This window comes from Aythya ferina (genome assembly GCF_964211825.1).
Source record: "Aythya ferina genome assembly, chromosome: 6".
Taxonomy (NCBI): domain Eukaryota; kingdom Metazoa; phylum Chordata; class Aves; order Anseriformes; family Anatidae; genus Aythya; species Aythya ferina.
Genome location: NC_140303.1, coordinates 22,250,858 through 22,268,820, shown reverse-complemented (window position 1 = coordinate 22,268,820; position 17,963 = coordinate 22,250,858). Strand labels below are relative to the sequence as shown.

Genomic DNA, 17,963 nt, shown 5'->3' with positions numbered 1-17,963 from the left:
TGCCAAGTTAAGTAAAGAAATCTCTCTTGTTATTACCCATTATCAAAATTAATGAGAAGTGCAGGCAGACAACAGAGTATTTTCACAGAACTACTGCACAAGAAAGCTACTATGATTTACAGGAAGAGAGAGATCTTTCCCAATCTGGTTTCTTTTAAGGTGGATGCTCTTTGAAGGCTATTCTAAGTATAGTGAATACTGACTTCTAAGAAAAATGAAATGTGTTCACAGTTCAAAGGGTTGCTACGTAACGAGAATGATACCTTCTTTCTCAACATATCCTCTTGTGCATTTTATCCCAGTAATATCTTGTATTCTTCAAACAAAAATAAATCTTATGACTTCTTACAATTCTTAGCACTGGAAACCCAATAAAGTTCTACAAGCATTCAGTAGAGTCATCAGTTTCAATATCAGAATTAAGTTTGGTGATGATACATAAGCTAGAAATGCAACTCAACTGTCAGTTGAAGACAACGTTTGAAACAGGGCAGGGTGTACACTTCATACTCATTAACAGAATTTCTTTTATTACAGAGGGCAAGTAAACTCAAATATTACCACCATCACCTCATGTACTTTTATGGCTATTATATTGCATTTCCTATGATGTCTTCCAAATGTGAAAAAGTAAATTTCAAAGCCATAAATATCACTCTGCAAGATCTTACACACCACACAGATCACCTCAGTAAGACACAAAACTGATGAAGTATACATGTACTGTGTAGATTATGCTGTACATTATGCTACCTTGCCACTAGAATTTACATACATCTGCAATTCTTGTTCAAGTTAAATCCCATATACTGTTCTGCATACTAGGGAACATTCCACAGAGGTAATTTATATTAACCATAAGCATTAATCAGTTTCTGAAATACCTTTCTGAACAATCAGAGAATTATTCAATTGAAAGAGCCTTACCTCTCCCTGGAGTAAACTCAAACCTTATGTCATTAAGTTCTTTTCTGGAGTTCCTGAAAAACATTCAGTGTATATATTAAAACATGATGAAGAACGGCTTATTCAGAGAAACAAAATTCAGCTTTAAAATATGCTTTTAAATATGTGAAGAGTACTTAATTTTATGTTCTAATATTGCCCCAACTGGAGGACATATCCAAGGTGATTAAAAAAGCTCAAATCCCAGCAAATTTATATTCTCTCCATATCAGATCAATATATTATATGAGGTTTATAAAATACATTTTCTCACCTACGACAAATACTGATATAATTATTTGTTACAGATCAGTTTTTACTCTTAGAACTACAGCCCTCAGATGCTAATTTTATAAATATTAAAACTGTTCTTTAGCATTAAGGCTTCCACACTTCTCATTTACAAAGCTCTTCTGGAATCTGAATAAATATACACAAACCAACCAAACAAAAAGGGGGAAAAAAGCCAACACATCTTTGATGCATGGCTTGTTTTTATCTTCCTTCACAATATCAGAGCATACCAGCTAAAGCCAGTGGAAGACTAGGTCTTGGTTCTTTCATGCCTTTAATAAAATACGAGAAAATATATTTTTACAGAGTTATCATGATTAGAATCATAGAATCATAAAGGTTGAAAAAGACCTCTAAGATCATCCGGTCCAACCATCCACCTACCACCAACATTGCCCACTAAACTATGTGCCTAAACACCATAAGCAGAAATTTACACAGGCTTCATTCAGAGCATATTCTGTGAAAAGGGACGTTGCTTCTTAAACCTAATCAGATGATCTGGAACTTTGTAACGGGGTATAAATTCTGGCTAAAACCCTCCCTATGCACAAGGGCCAGACCCCTGCTTGATACTCCCACATAAAATCAGGCAGGTCAGAAACAACAGCTGCAAATCCCATCCTTGATATTGCCCAAAAGAGATGCTCAGTTATTTTGACATCCACATACCCTACTTCCATTTACCAGACCTGCCAGATTCCTGATTTTCTCTCTTAATGACTCATTTTCATGGCAATCTCATGATTAACAGTAAAGCTACATGACATTAGCATCAGATAAAGTACAGAAAATAACATACTGGCTTTCTAGTGACAAGTCCTGAGGTCCTACGTCCAGACAATGCAAATAGCATTGGCAAGCAATTTTTTGTAATGTGAACTTTCCTCAACTTCAAATATGCTGCTCTCCCAAAGCATCCCAACAGGAGAGACTTCACCACATTTTCATGGCAGTATTTTGGTGAAAACCAACAAAAAGATGCTTAGGCTGAAAATGACTGCCCAGTCTAAAGGATAAAATAACATCCTATAATTCCTTCCAATCTTCAAAAGACACTCTGCCATACCAGGTCTACCAGTTCAGCATAGTCTGAATAGTATATATCACACTTCTTCTCCAAGAGTCACAAAATATTCACTTGGATTTAAAGCTCCCGGTCAGAGATCAACTACATACATAGAAGCTCATTTTAGAGACTGAAAAGCAGGTTTTGATGCACAATGTCTATTATGAAGCTGTTTTGAAATGAAAAACTTCTTTTACTGACCACCTTTGCCTCAACAGTGGAGGTACTTCGTACACATAAAATAAATGGCAGAGCATAAAAGCCAGAGGTTTTCTGCCCCTGAGAGTGCTTTAACTAGTTAAATATATTACACAGTCATACAGGACTTACTATCCATGTTACAGAACTCCTTTATAATCTCATACTGTGTTCCAAACCTCTATCCCTTGCATGTTTCCAACTTCAGTTTTAGTTAATAATTTCTACCATCAATAAAACATTAGTTTCTTCACAAAATAGATGTCCACCTCATTTTTGGAAATGGCAAGCTGACTTGAGCACAGAGATGAACTTAAATTGCTGTAGCACACTTTTTCCAATGAATAGCTCAATCCACTTGAAAAGCTAATAGCAACAGAATGTGTTTTGCGGTCTATTATTCTTCTCCTCAGCAAGGAGAACTGTGAGCAAGCTCATATTTCAGCATACCAGGTCATGAAGTCTTGCTGTGGGAAAACTAAATCCAACAGGCAAGCATATTCAACTGTGCCTTAGAGCTTTTATCACTTGTTAAATACTTACAAAAATATTAGAATCAAAAAACCAGCAACACACAAGAAAACCAAAACCGAAGTGATTGGCAACACAGACAAAAGCAAAATAGCAAACCCTGAAAAGTAAGTATGCCACATGCAGTGTTTAAAATGAAGAGTACTCGTTTACTGAATATACTGAATGCTTCGAAGTGGAAGGAATTTCAGGTTCCCAAAATTTTATCCTAAAAAGCTATAGAGTTTCAACATGTTACTACAAAGCTGTGGATAATGCAGCTAGACAGGTACAGCTTTACTAGGCTCATTTACTTCTGTTGTAAAAATCTGCTGTTATTATATAGATTGCCGCACTTAGTCTATTTTTATTCAACAGAGAATTAGTATGAACCTCAGCTCTCCACTTCCCACTGCCCGGAAAACCTGGATGGCTTTCTGTCAAGAAGAAAACCACACATGACCCATCTCCAAGTTCCCCTTTGACACTCCACTCCCCTCTGCTGAAATTTATTATGTCTAATAAGCTTGTTAAAACTGCTGTTTTCCAAAAAAAAGGGAAACTGCACAGAAATTTAGCATTCTGAGAGAGGGAAGGGAAAGGGGGGAGAGAGATGTTTTGACTGAATGTGGGATTTAGCTCAGACTTACATACCCTCTTCCTACACACATTTTTGAAGAGGCAAATCAAGGGAATAAAACCTTTCTCACACCTTTACAGAGATAAACCAGAAAATCTTGCTTATTAGCAGCTATACCGAATTGCTCCAGCTTGCATATCTTTTTCCATGTAGTCAAATGCTAAATACAGCTGATGAGAATAAATTCTGTATATTTAGCACTCTTACCAATCACCTATTTAGAAACTAAAAGATTAGGCTCGCAGATGACCTCTGTCCCCAAACCTCCCATAAAACATGCACCATATAAAAATAGCTCTGAGTAATTACAAAGTTCCACAAAAATGACCAACTTTCTAACAGACCAATACACCTGGGTGAGAGACCAGCTGCTCTCAACACACTCTTTCCTAAAGAAGGGTGAAAATGGGGTGTATTTTACTTGGTTTTCAAATTGAAGAATGTCCCAAATAGATGTTAGTTAGTCAAATATTTTTATTAAAGCGCATACAAAAATTCAAGAAAGGTTGACATGCACTGAGCTGTCCAACTTTGCTGTCTGGAGAGGTTATACTTAACTATTTTGAAATTAGGATGCTGCTGCTTGCTGTCTAATTGTACTCTATTATTCAGGAAAGAAAACAAAGGAAGTTTGGCGAGATTCATTAGCTAGAAGCCTGTAAGTGCTTTTGCTTCTGGTTCCATTACCTTCCAGACGTTTATTGATTTCCATAAATTATTTATGCCATTATATATTCCACCTAACAGAAGATGCACTTGATTTTTCCCCTAAAAGCTGCTCATGCTCTTCTCCAGTCTTCAGACACTTCTCTGGTTCTAGTTAGTCACTGTTACTGCAAATTAGTTTCCCTGTTGCCCCCCCGTGCACACTTTGGTGACAACTGTTTGGGCTTGTTGGTTTATTTGTACACAGCTTCCAAGTACCATTTCATTTGTTCACTGGAGTTCTCTTTTTAGTTACGTGAATTACACTCACAACATGCAGTGGCTCACAGAGACTTTATTACTGCTACATAGAAATAGTCTTTGAAAAAGGGCACTTTTATCTTTGTGATTAATAATTTTTATCTTCTCCCATCATTTCTTAATGGTCCCTAGTTTCTCTAATACATTTGTGAAAAAGTTATTTCTATTTTAAAATGCAAACTCAGACCTTTTTGCCATCTCTTCTAATACCTCTTATTTGCTTCTTGCTCTCTGTGCCATTACAGACAGATATACCTTAATTATCATGAGTACAGATAGCCCATCTCTTTTAAAGAGTAGTAAGTTTTAAACACTTTTGTGCATTTTAGCACACTGCAATTTATTAATTTCCTGCCTTTTTTTTTTTCCCTGCTTTAAATAAGAGCAACACCAAAGCAAGCTATGGTAAGATATTTTATCAGCCATCTTCCTTGGTAAATAATTTCAGAATTTAAAACTTTGCACCTTACAAAAGTACATTTTCCAAAACATCACTATGATTTTTCATCAGGGTCATGTGATGTCCACATTAAGATCACTAGATCTGCTTTCTGATTTTCTAGGAAGTAATGTTTCCCTAAAGAATCAGCAAAAACGCATGGGCCAACTTTATGACTTCGTCCCCTCTGCCTTTGGACTTAGAACAGTCTGTTATTAGAAGACGACACAATGACACTCTATTCTGAAGATGATTTGCAGAACAATGTTTATATTTACAAAAATCAAGATTAGAGAATAAACAAATTACACAGCCAGTTAGACTGATATGGGTGTACTAGAAAAATCAGACATGAAGATTTCAGACATTCACATTTAATGACAAAGCCTTAAAAATAACTACCTGATAATCTAATTCCTGCTATAGTCAATTAAACGTTCCATGCAGTTGATAGATCTACATCATTGAACTACCACTTATGGTGTGAGATTAAGATAAGAAATCATGTTGGTGCAATGACTACACTGTAAATTGGATACATCAAATGTCAGTATGTCTTTTGCCCTTCTGCACAAGACACCAATCATGTAAGCGAGATTCAAGAAAAATATGTATCTTGGAATTAAAATTAAGGCCTAAATCACACTAGGGTATCTTGACTATGTAATGAACAGATTTTCATTGTCTTTTACTACTGCATTTTTTTTCAGATGTTTATACACTATCTCTTATAAAGAGTTATCTGAAACTTCATCTATTTCCAACAATTTTTAGCATCTTCCATATAACATTTAGGGAGAGTCTGTATTCCTTGATGAGATACATGTTACAACAGCTAAGTAACAGTACGCGCACTCTTCCTTTCTGAAATGAAGGAACCCATCCCAACAGTTTTCCCCTCCCCATGCTCCTGTAGGCCTCATTCGCGAATTTCCCCCACCATCAGGGATTTCTGATGTTGGCCAAGTCTACATCAATTTGCTTTAACAAAACACTCAAAATAAACGTTACACTTGTAAAAATTTTATGTCTCACAGATACTCTTCCCCTCTGATATTTGAACTACATTAAAACTACCAGTGAAGCAAACTAAGTTACATTGGAAAAGCAACAATTCAGTATATCTTAGGAAACAAAGGCAAGCAGTATGCTATTTGCACTACCTCAACTGCAGTTGTTGCTGTAATCAAAAAGGCAGAAGCATTTAAATGACCTCTGCTCATTTAGACTGCAAAGAAAACATTCCCATCGAAACAGAGCTGCTTAATCAGTGATAGCTAGGCTGTACATCCCGGAGATGTACCCATTCGATTTCCATTCTGCATCTCTGGGGCAAGATCTTTGTATGTAGAATGCAAGAAATGTAATTAAAGGAAAAGCCCAAAAGACTAGGGTTTGTGTCTTTTTGTTTGTTTGTTTAACTTTGCTTATATTTTTTCCTTTGTTATTCAAATATGGGGGGAGGAACAGGGGAGTCAGAGCAGAGAGGGTATTATTTGGCCCCACCAGTTGGTATTCAAATTCAAAAGATCATCTTCCTTCCCAATATTTGTCACTCATTTCTCGCTTTCACATGCTAAAGGCATAATGCACTCGTTAGACATGGGTTTTGAGGTCATGGTAGGCTGAATGTAGCAGAACAATAACTAAAGCAGTACGAAAAGGAAGTCTGTTTATTAAAGTAATTTTGTGAATCAGAACTTTAAAGCTCCTATGGTATCATTCAAACACAACAGAAGAGAACATTTACTGTAAAGCAGCATTAGTCTCCTGAGGATTCACTGCATGTTTACAGAAATCTGTTTAACACTGCGACCCTCAACTTTCATTTACTAATCAACATCCTTGCACCTCCATTACACATCACCACACTGTCAGGAGCAGATCACACCTCTATGGCATCCTGAAGGGAGATGGTTCCTCTCAAATTCGTTTTAATGACTTCATTTAAGTTCCAGACTAAATGGAAGGACATTTCTGTTAACTCTTGGTAGTCTCAGAAAAGATACTTAATGTCTGCCAAGCTTCCAGATTGACACCAACCAGAATGGCACTAAAATTTACATGTTAGTAAAATGTGGATCTGAAATACATAGCCCTTTGAAGTCTATTAAAACTTTACCATATACTTCAGCAGATTTGGGAAAACGCTCGTGAGTTTACAAATTATCCCTCTCCATATACATTACCAACAAGAGGAAATATGGTTAGGATACGATGTTTCAAGATCAGGTTATAAGACCCAAAAGAAAACACAAAACACCACCATTACCACTTAATGTTTACATGTTCTTAGGTAAAGAACAGATCCCTGAAATGAAGCAACACATATATTAAACACTATTTCAAGAGACAGCAGTAACACAGATGGCAAAACACAGCCCAATCGTGCTTTCAAGACTGAAAAGCAGACAATGTCACAACAAAACACCATCATTTGATTATTATGCTGTCAGAATGAGACAGCAGTTACCTATTAAAGATTCCCCTTGCCATCTACCAAACGGAAAAAGGATGTGTACATCACCAACAGCAGCCACCAAGTGACTTACAGTCACAACTAGATCAACTTAGAACACAGTCCATAGTTCCAGGGTAGACACTGTTCCTCCAGCAGAAGACTTTGTGACAGTTTTATCCATAGACCTGTCCCAAGTTACTTAAAAAAATTAGAATGCTTTTAATACTGTGACAATATATGGAATGTGATTGTAAAACTAAGAGAATGCACAAGTTGTTTGGTTGAAGAAGCAACAAAACTCCAGTAGACGTTGAAGTACCACCAGAGAGGTCTACAAAAGAGTTTATCATCTTAGAAGCCAAATATGAAAACAGGTCCTTCCTCCGTCTGCTGATTTACAGCATCAAGCCTTCATTTCTTGACATAGAAATGTAAGAACTACAAGTATTTCAGATTTATCTATATACCTAAACACACTTTTAAATAGGGTCTTTCCTCTTTCTGTAGCTGCTGCTGTCATAAGCTAAATCAAAGCAAAGTTATAAACCCTTCAATTTTTTCCTTGTTACATTTATTCCAAGCTAAAGTCAAACAGCAAATTCTGGAATGGAGTTTTTAATTTCAGTTCTCAATTTTCCATTTCTCTGCACAGGTCCTTGCAAGTCTAACTTTTGCTTAATGAAATGAGTTTTTCTGACCTACTTGCAATGAAAAAGTATTCACCTGCATCATTTCTGGATGCTTACACTTCCTACCTGCTCTCACACAAGCAGATGGAAACAACTTAGTTAAAGAGCTATCATTTTTGTTGCTGCAGAGGACAGTATTTTAGTTTTTCCCTGAAATTATTCATGAATTAGCACAAAAGGCGGTGGCCATTTTTTTGTTGTTGTTGTTTTTAAGCAGTGGTAAAGATTTAATTTGTGAAAAGCACCAATATATATATATATTTAGTGTTTGTAATGCATTGAGCAGCAATTTCCCCCTAAAACTTGAAAATAGCAAGTGCGCTTCACTTTGTTACACAGAAACACTTTTTTCCCTGAATTACTTTAGATTTGTAGTTCACTGCCAGGTGCAGTTTGGATCTAAACCAAATTGAAAAGAAAACATTCATTCAAACGTGAGAGGCTGATTGAATTTAAAAATCAAATAGACACTTTATTTCTTTTGCAAGTACAATAAAAAGTCGGAATGGAATAAAAAGCTCTATTGATTTTAAAATTCCAGCATCAGCAACATCTCCACATGCAATTAATTGCCCACACAATTTAAACCACAGCTATGCAGGTTAAACACCTAATTCCATGACATCTAAATATTTAGACATTCAAACCTTCTTGATAACCTAGATTTAATAAGCAAAAAATATTGATTATGTGGTTCAATACTCAATTTTACATACAAAAGTATACCAGTTCTCTATTAAGTAAGTGACGGTATACAAACTACATTTTAGATGCTGTTGTTAATTAAAACATTTTTCAGTGTTTAATTTTCAATAAAAACCACAGAGAAGTATAAAAACATCCTTAAGTAGTGAATAAAAAATGCACAATTTACTATTTTCAAGGAGCGAGCTCTGAAGGAAATAGAGGTACAAACAAAAAGCAGGATTAGAATCAATAGTTTAATCAAGGGTTCCTGCCTACTGATTTCAGTCATGATTTAATCATGATTAAACAGGTTATTTAAATCAAGTCTCTATACTGTGAAATCAAAATTCACTTCAGTAACCACATTCCCACGACTGCCTGAAGGAAGGCAAAAACTCTAGAGGTGATGGTAAAATATCATATAGGAAAATGCTCAATACCATTATCAAAGGTAAAATTACTTCAACAATTCTACAAATGGTTTTGTTTATGTTGTCTGTTACTGGACCAACTTCCAGCCCACAGACAAGCTCTGTTACTTTCCCCGTTGTAAATCTACCACACAGCTGGGAGTTGGTCTGTTGATTTTGTCATTAAACGCACTGGAGAACAGAAGCTATTCTAAATAAGCAAAAATAATGAAAAATACCTGTCCTTGGTGAAGGATACACATCAGCCCCACTTCTTACAAAAGAGCCTAGAATAAAAGTTTCAACACTAGAAAAGCTAGAAACTGTACTACCAAAACAAAACAAAAAAATACACACACACAAAAAAGAATTAAGAATTCTTGATTATGTTGGGTCAATTATAGACTCATTCTGGATCTTGCCAGAAAAGATTCTGGGTTTTGTTTTGCTTATTTAGATATTTTTTTTCCTAAAAATTAAGCTTCAAACTTTAATATTAACAACACAAAAGGAGCTCTGCTAGCTATCTGCAGCCAAGTACTCGTATTTCTGACAGCAGTCAGAGTGGGTGCCTAAGAAACAATGCAGAATTGGGACATGGCAATTCTTACTACAACTACTGCCCCAGCCACAAAGCATTTGTCTTTCAAGAACTACCTCAAATTGATGTGGTTTCTAAGCATTTCATAACCCTCATGAATTTTTCTTCAACATCTTGGGGCAAGGAGTTTCAAAGTTTAAGTGCACCTTGTGTGATGTTTTTTTCCTTCTCCTTTTATTAGTTTAAACATAGTCATCAGCCAGTTTCCTCTCATTCCTCCAGTTTCTGTACTGAGATAATGAATAACCAACCCCTGCTTTCAGGCTTTGTGCCATTATGTTCTACACATTATATATTTTTACTATATATAGATATAGAAATTTCCCTTCAGCTTTCATGGAATTATTCCTCTGCAAACCTTTGATAATCCTTGATGTTCCTCTTTGAAATTTTTGAGATTAGGTGTGACAGGCAAGAAATGATTAAAACCACATACAGTGTGCAAGGTACAGGAAAACCCAGAGATCGTATACAGTGTGACAAACCAGCTACATTAACCGAAAAAATGTTTTTGTTAAAAATACACACTAACATTTATCTGTAAATAACACGAATTATCAAAGTATTATTACAGGCAATTCTGCCTTAGCATTTTCTCTACACACTGTTTTCAATAAGACATTCAGTAATATAACTGAACTATTCCATTTGCCAGCGCCTTGAGTAAAAAAATTTCCATTTGTCCCTTTTGTTCTTCCACAGGCTTAATTCATCTGGTGCGCAGGAACTGTATTAAATTAGGTCCTGGGACATTCTAAATTACAGTCAGTAAATTATCTTCCTGTCATAGGAGCTAATTTAACCATCTTAGATTGCTTCAGATAATTTGCAATTCTTAACTATTAACCATTAACAAGTCTCCTAATTTAACACAAAATGTCTCTGTTATTAATCTAAATAGTCAAATCCTCAGACAGTGACCTTCCCAAATCTGTAACTGTAACAACACAGTGGTTAAACTGGAAATTTCAAGTGAAAGGTGGCATCTTCTCTCCACTCCCCTTTACCCAGTCACAGCAGCGGACTGAATCACAGAGAATTGCCTTAAACCTCCTGCCAGGGTCCTCTGCTGAGACACACAGCATGTGCAGCCTCCTGAGAGGATACTCGGAATGCGAATTTCATTCCTCCCCAGTACCAAATTCCCCTTCCTCTGTGAAGCAGAGGATAAAGCAGCATCAACATTTCAACATAACCATACACAGTTTGGGTTTGCAGTTCGGATTATGGCAACAGATCAGGCAGTATCTGAGAACCATTTTTTTTTTCAGTTCATTGCAAAAGCCAAACACAGTCTCTTAATTAAAAGCTGAACTTTAAAATACTAATGGTCAAAATTAAGTTTTGAACAACACAGCCTTTCACAAGCTTTGTACTGCATTACTTAAAGCACTGCTGCTAATTTCACTTCTAGACAAAAATACTCCAAGCTACAATGGTGCAAAAGATAGAAAATAAATTGCAAAAATGCCATCTGCAAGTGAAGATGCAAGTGAACCATCAATTGGTCAGAACAAACTTTAAATTCATTATGTTACCTGAACTCTCACAACAGAGAATATTTTTCTAAGTTAGCCCCAACAAAAAAGCTGCCTTCTCAAATAAAAAGGAATTAAATACAAGTTTAGGGTAGAGAAGTCAGATACTCAAGTTGGAAATTACCCAGACTAACAGAATTAAATACCACCACTCCTACAAAGGATGCCATGGGATTCTGTAAAGATCATTTCAGGATGAAGTTACAGTTCTCATCCACAACATGCCATTTGCACTAAACAGAGGCTGGTGCTAGTTTGGCATTCGCTACTCAGTTACTGAGTAAGTCCAACCCTGCTGTTTGGAAAAAAATGACAGAACTTGACCAGCCAGTAAAAGAATTACTGAAATTCACCAATTTTTCTGCCAAATTTCCTCCTTTGGGAGGGTAATTTAAAATTTTTGCATATACTATTAACCTTTTTGGAACAGTTTTGTATTTTTTTCCACAGTATTATCATCTAACATTTGATATTTTTGGTGTAGCATAGCTGCATCCTTTAGAAGGGAAAAAAAAAAAAAAAGTCAGAAGAGCAGTTCCTTTTTTCCTTCCTGCCAAAGGTCATCCATCTCCCAAGACTCTCAACCCCCATCTGAAATTACTTCTCCTGTAAGGCCCTAAATGGTCACTTAGGCTTCTATCACAAATTCTCTGCAAACTAAGATAGTTCCCCAGCCAAAAAGAGTCAGCAATACTATAGCCATCGGTTTCCTCCCCACCATCTCTTAAGCCCTTTCTTGTCCAAGGACACTGGGAAAAATGCCTTTTCTCCTCAAATCCTTGCCCAGCCAGCCTCCATCACACAGGAAGAGTTCGTTCACATTTGAGATGCTCACCTTTTGCTGCTGTCAGTCACCTTACCCCACAGCCCCTCTCTTCAGGGAAACAAAAGGAAAACAGCAACAAGGTAAGACCTTCTTGAGCCTTCCTTTGCCATGTTTAGTGCCCTTCCTCTCTCAGTCTCACCCCCTACTCTGGCCCCGTAATTCATTCCTCTTGTATTTTGCTGGTATTTACATTTTTACCCACATCAGTACTTAACTTTTTTTTTTTTTTTTTTTTTTTCCAGTAATTTACAGCATCTAAAACCAGTGTGTTCTGAACTCATCAAGCTACTGCAGTTTATATAATTTGATTGCCTCCAGCGAATTATTTTAAAAGAAAAAGCTTCCAACATTTTGGATAATATGCTGAGAGTTTTGAGTCTTCAGATCTGGCATCTAATGTTCACAATGTTTATCTGAATACCAAGGCATCCTTTAAAAGCTATATAATAGTGGTAGATGAAGCATCACAGGAAATTGTTTCTATCCTCATACTGTAGCTAACTTGCTTCATAATAACATGGTTCATAACTTATGGTTCATTTTAACAAATCCCATAAAAATACTCTGATGTGCTCAAGTCTCTATCAGCTATATGACTTAATGATCAATTCACCAAAAGACATCAGCAGAACAGTTTAAAGCCTGCGCTGTAGGTGGATAAATACAGAAATCCCTGTGAGTGTATTAGCTGTTTACTACATTACGATCCTGAGGGAATGCCGTGTGATACAAAGCAAGTCATCTACCCAGATTTTATTAGCTACAAATGCCAAAACTATCATATTATTTTTCTTTCAGATGCTCAAAAAAAGTTTGCTCAGTGATTAAAACAAAGGAGAACACTTAGGGGCCACAGTATCTTTCCTCATATACAGCTACTGTAAATGTAAGCTCAATCACCCCACAATAATTGTAGCATCAGGACAGCTGGGAAGCAAAAAGGTGCTAACCCAGGACTAACTGATCATAACTGAGGGCCTCCAGGCTACATCCTATGATATGTAATTTTTATTTTTTATTTTTTAAATGAAGAAACCCCTCCGGTAACAAAATAAAACAGTTGAATTAGTGCAAAACATTCAAAAATTAGTTCAAGCGCTAATATACTAAACACTACTGGCTTCCCAATGTCTCTTAGTTTGTCATGTACATTGCTTGGTGCAATACAGGCTTGTCAATAATTCACAAGGATGCCAGCCTCAAACTCATCCTGTTCTTTCATTAGCAGAGTGATAAGGTCCAAATTTCAGGACTCTTTGGGGGTAGGAAAGAATAATCCTAATACTACGTCCACAATTCCATTACCACAACCACTACTTTTCAGAGCTTTCCCCATAGCTGGTTTCCTAAATTAGCTCACTGCTGATATACCAACCCCAAAAGAGAAAAACTGGTAAGTTCTCTACTTAGGTGCAACCACTCACTGACAGGCCAGGGCCACTATTAATGTGTCTACAATAAAGCCAAAGATGAAAAACCTTTTAATTGCATATACCAACACACACCCCCTACACACATGTGCCAGCTCTGACCCTACTCACATGCTTAGATTTCCATCAGAAGGAAATCCAGACAAACACTGCAAGGATATATGATTCATCCCACTTCCTACCACCGAGGCAGGACACAGCCAGAGCTCTCGTGGGGCCAGGAATGTGCACAGGAGAGCATTCTGCCTCAGAATATAGGTCAGCCAAAATTAGCAAAGCTCAATCTGCAAAATTCTGCATCGGGTTTTTGTTTTTCCAAGACACAGTCAAGAGCGCTCCCAGGCCCCTGAGGGTGTCTCCTGTTGAAGACTATTTTCTTTAAGAGAAGCTTTCTGGTTTCTAAAAGCTAAATTCTTGTTTACATGTTTAATGGTAGACGGTGAAGAAACATTCGTAATCGTAACCCTAGTTACTACAGTTATTCAGAATTGCTTTTAGGGAGAATGGGGAGGTAGGAATTTTTTCACCCATAAATTAGGAATATTCTTTAAAAAAAAAGAAGTTCATCACAAAGAGTTTGGAAACTCAGGTCTTTCACGATCACTCCTTGAATTCTGGCTTAAGAGCTACAAGTAAAACTGAAAGCATACTCTCTACCCTTAGACTGTGTTAAAATGTTTGCCCTTTGGATATGTCAACATTGCAGGTAACTGGGTAGAAGCTTATCACTCTATAGGTTTCAGCATACTTTCAAAAATACCCAGTCTCCTCACTGGTACTTCCATGTGGCAATATCAATTGGTCTGTTTTGTAAATGGTTTCATCTACCTGTATGTCAGCAGAAAGACGAAAAAGAATATTGATAGCATAACTGGGCTGTTATGTAAATTGGACAACTAAACCAATTCCAAATAATGTTGAAGTATTTCCTCTCCCCACAATAAAATTTATTACTCTTCCCTTCAGTAAAAACCTTTGGCAGCCAAACAACTCTTTGCAGCTGTCACTAGGAAAGTAGTCAAAGAAAAGGGGAGATAATAGGTTTGGAAACTTGACACTCATTCTGTACTGTGTATTTTTTGTGATTATTAACAGTTTTGAATGTTACTGTTTTAAAGCTACTTGTTGTACATTCATCTGCTAATTGTTGCTAATATACTGGTCATAATTTTGTAAATATTTCTCTATTTGTGTTTAAATAACATTTACTTCTACCTATATAAGTGTTTAGAGTATCTGTGAAATATTGTAATCACTTGTCAAAACAAACAGGCTGAAAACAAGTTTTAAAGTGAGTGACAACAAGTTCTTTTAACCAAGTTAGCCATTTAAGGAAAATAGTTATAAATAAAGAAAAAGCTATCTAATTTTTCGTTACAACAAACACTTCTATCCAAGAATTAAACTGCATAATTAAACATTATCAAATCTTAGTTGTAAATTAATTTTAATGAAAAGTGACTCATTTTAACCACCTATTAAATTTAAAGTCAGACAACATATTTGTATCCATTTCCTAAAATATCTGTCATTTCTCTACAGTGGCTGATCAAACTTGCCAGTGAAAAATGTTTTTTGAGTAGCAACTTGTAATATAGCTATGGTTTATTTCTGTCAGAGGCTGACTGCTGAAGTGTGAAAGAAACTCATTAAAAATCTCTCACTGTGATCCTGCATTGCAAAGGAAAAAAAGAAAGAAAATACTTAATGAAGGATACATTTAGCCTGAAGCCACATTGATATTCTGCTTTTCATTTTACTCTATTTCAGTAAGCAATTAAAAGACAGCAATTAGTCACAGAAATACTATTCATACTGGTCATACTGGGAGATTAAAGAGGTTAACACTTATTTTATGTTAATATTATGAAAGTAATGAGGGAGATCAAGAATAATATAGTTACCTTACAAGGAATGTTAAAATAAATAGAAGAATCTCTTACCTTAATCTTAAGACAAGATTCACTGCACATGGAACTTCACTATATTCATCACTAACAGCAGGCTGAGACTATTAAAGAAAAAAAGCAAAACGTGTTATAATAGATGCCAAAGAAAAAAAAGTCCTGAAACACTTGCCATGCTAACAGTCTGACTTCAGAGAATATTTTACACATCCCCAAACTCTCAAAAGGCTTTTTAAACACATTCAGTAACAGTCTAAAATATAGCTGATACCAGTAAAACTGCTGTATTTGAATTACAGAGATACAAATGGCAAGGCCTATATTAAAGCACAAAGAGTAAGAACTTTTAATCTACCTTGCATCAAAACTCAAGTAATCTATTAAAAAATAATTGCACAGTGAGAGTATCAAGTTACTATTCCCATTATTTCTGTATAGCAATTTTGATTCCTCAAGTCTACCCACCCGCTAAGTACAAGTAGCGTATCAAAGCAGGCATCACAGCTTGGAGAACAGCTTTCAGAGAAATCATGAATACAGATATCTTTCACACTATCACTCCTACCTCACAGACTGTAATACCCTGCCCAGCCCTCCACTAGCATTTATATCAAGTCTCAAGCATTCTACATGCAGAGTACCTAAGGGTCCTCTATCCTACCACGATTCCATACACAACTTGGCACACTGTCACCACTCCCAGAAATTCGTTTAAAGTTACAATCAAGTCCTCCCAAAACAATTTAACGATGTGCATCACAAACCTCATTTGATTCTTTTCCAGCAGTTTTTCACATTAAAGCTACATTTTTAATACGTTATATGAGATCTGAGATATACGAGATTTCAATGATCTATGTATTTTAAACAAAAATTAATGAATATTTGGAAAATTATTTGATTACTAGAATTGGAACAGATTTTTTTTTCTAGCTCCATTAACTTTCTTCCATTAATATAAACTAGTACTCTTATATCTGCATCTTTAACAGGTCTGTTATGTCCACTTACAGGAGCATGTAGTCCATCAACAATGAACAGAGGCACAACAATAGTGGCAACCTGCACAAGTCTGCGGGCATTTTCTGGAACATTTATGAAATCAAAAGCCAACAGAACTTTTTTTTTTTCCTTCACCCAGATGACATAATGGGGATCTGCTCACCACTCCTTCAAAAAGCAACATCAGACAGAGGTAACTGCTCTGAGAAACCATTCCTATCAATACAATAGGTAGCAGTCAGTGACCAGAGCAATGCCTTTGAGGTGTGGCCTGTTGAAATCTGCTTCCCCTGTGGAGGCCATGCTTCAGAGATCATCATCAGAGCTAGACTGACCACTTCCATATGTGCTGCAATTATGGGAAACCATTTCCAAGACTTCACTAATACAAGACATTAAAGCTTACAAGTGTTTTTAAAAGAATGAAGGAGTATAAATGATCCCCAAAATGATCTTCAAGTGATACAACCAACAGGCATGTAAAACTACTCAGTGCAATCAAGGTCTTCCCTCTATAAACTGACTCTGGCACTTGAAGCCCAATTTTAATTACATGTTGATTTGAAATCCCAGAGTAAACTCCAGGGTGAGGCAATCCCCAAGTTTTTTGGGAGCAAGAGAAGCATGAGGAACAGCACACAGGCCCCAAGACATCTCAGCCCTTAATGGCAAGTTCGACAGGTACCAAAGCAGCATGTAAACTAGCTGTAAACACTGAAACACTGGGGGCATCACAGGAGTAAACAGGACCAAACCAGCAACTCTTTTTGCAGATTTCTGTGACACCATGAAATTCAGAAAATATAAAATTGAAGGTGAAGTGACAAGTGTCACCACCCATGGAACAGACATTTTTAAAAAGATCACCACTTTGGCTGTAACGGGTAAACTTCTTAACCCATTATTTACAGCACTGATGCTTCCTACACTCTCAGCACAAGGCCATGAAACTCAGTATGGTATTTTATTACTCTGAATTAATCTACTATTCCACAGTACTGAACTATTTTACTTCATACAGTATCAAGAATTTTAATTAGAAGCTACACATTGTGATACAAATCCTGAGAATGAAAAATTATTTGGACATCTTCTAGCTACTCCGAAACAACCATCATCATTCTGACAAAAAGACAGCAATTAGTGTAATCCAGTTAGGAGGACTCATTAAAAATGGCCAAATTACTTATCTTAACCAGTTCTCCTGGGCACAAAAATAACATCACTTTGAATTTCCTATCTATTTCATCCAATGTGTACTCAAATTAATTGCTACAGGCCCAGCTGCATGCAGCTCTATCCTCACAAGTACTTGCCGTACAAAGCTGCAGAACCAAATCAACAACACTCC

At 36.4% G+C, this 17,963-nt stretch overlaps 1 protein-coding gene across 4 annotated transcripts in view; it reads right to left on the bottom strand.

Annotated features, from left to right (window-relative positions):
• Nucleotides 1-17,963, bottom strand: part of STK39 (serine/threonine kinase 39) — a 127,536-nt gene that overhangs the window by 23,223 nt on the left and 86,350 nt on the right. For all 4 annotated transcript variants that reach the window (XM_084523208.1, XM_084523207.1, XM_084523206.1 and 1 more), the window contains 2 exons: nucleotides 15,647-15,714; nucleotides 928-980 (listed from right to left, as the gene is read on the bottom strand). In XM_084523208.1, the coding sequence (XP_084379334.1) occupies nucleotides 928-980; nucleotides 15,647-15,714 (121 nt within the window). The remainder of the gene's footprint in view (nucleotides 1-927; nucleotides 981-15,646; nucleotides 15,715-17,963) is intronic.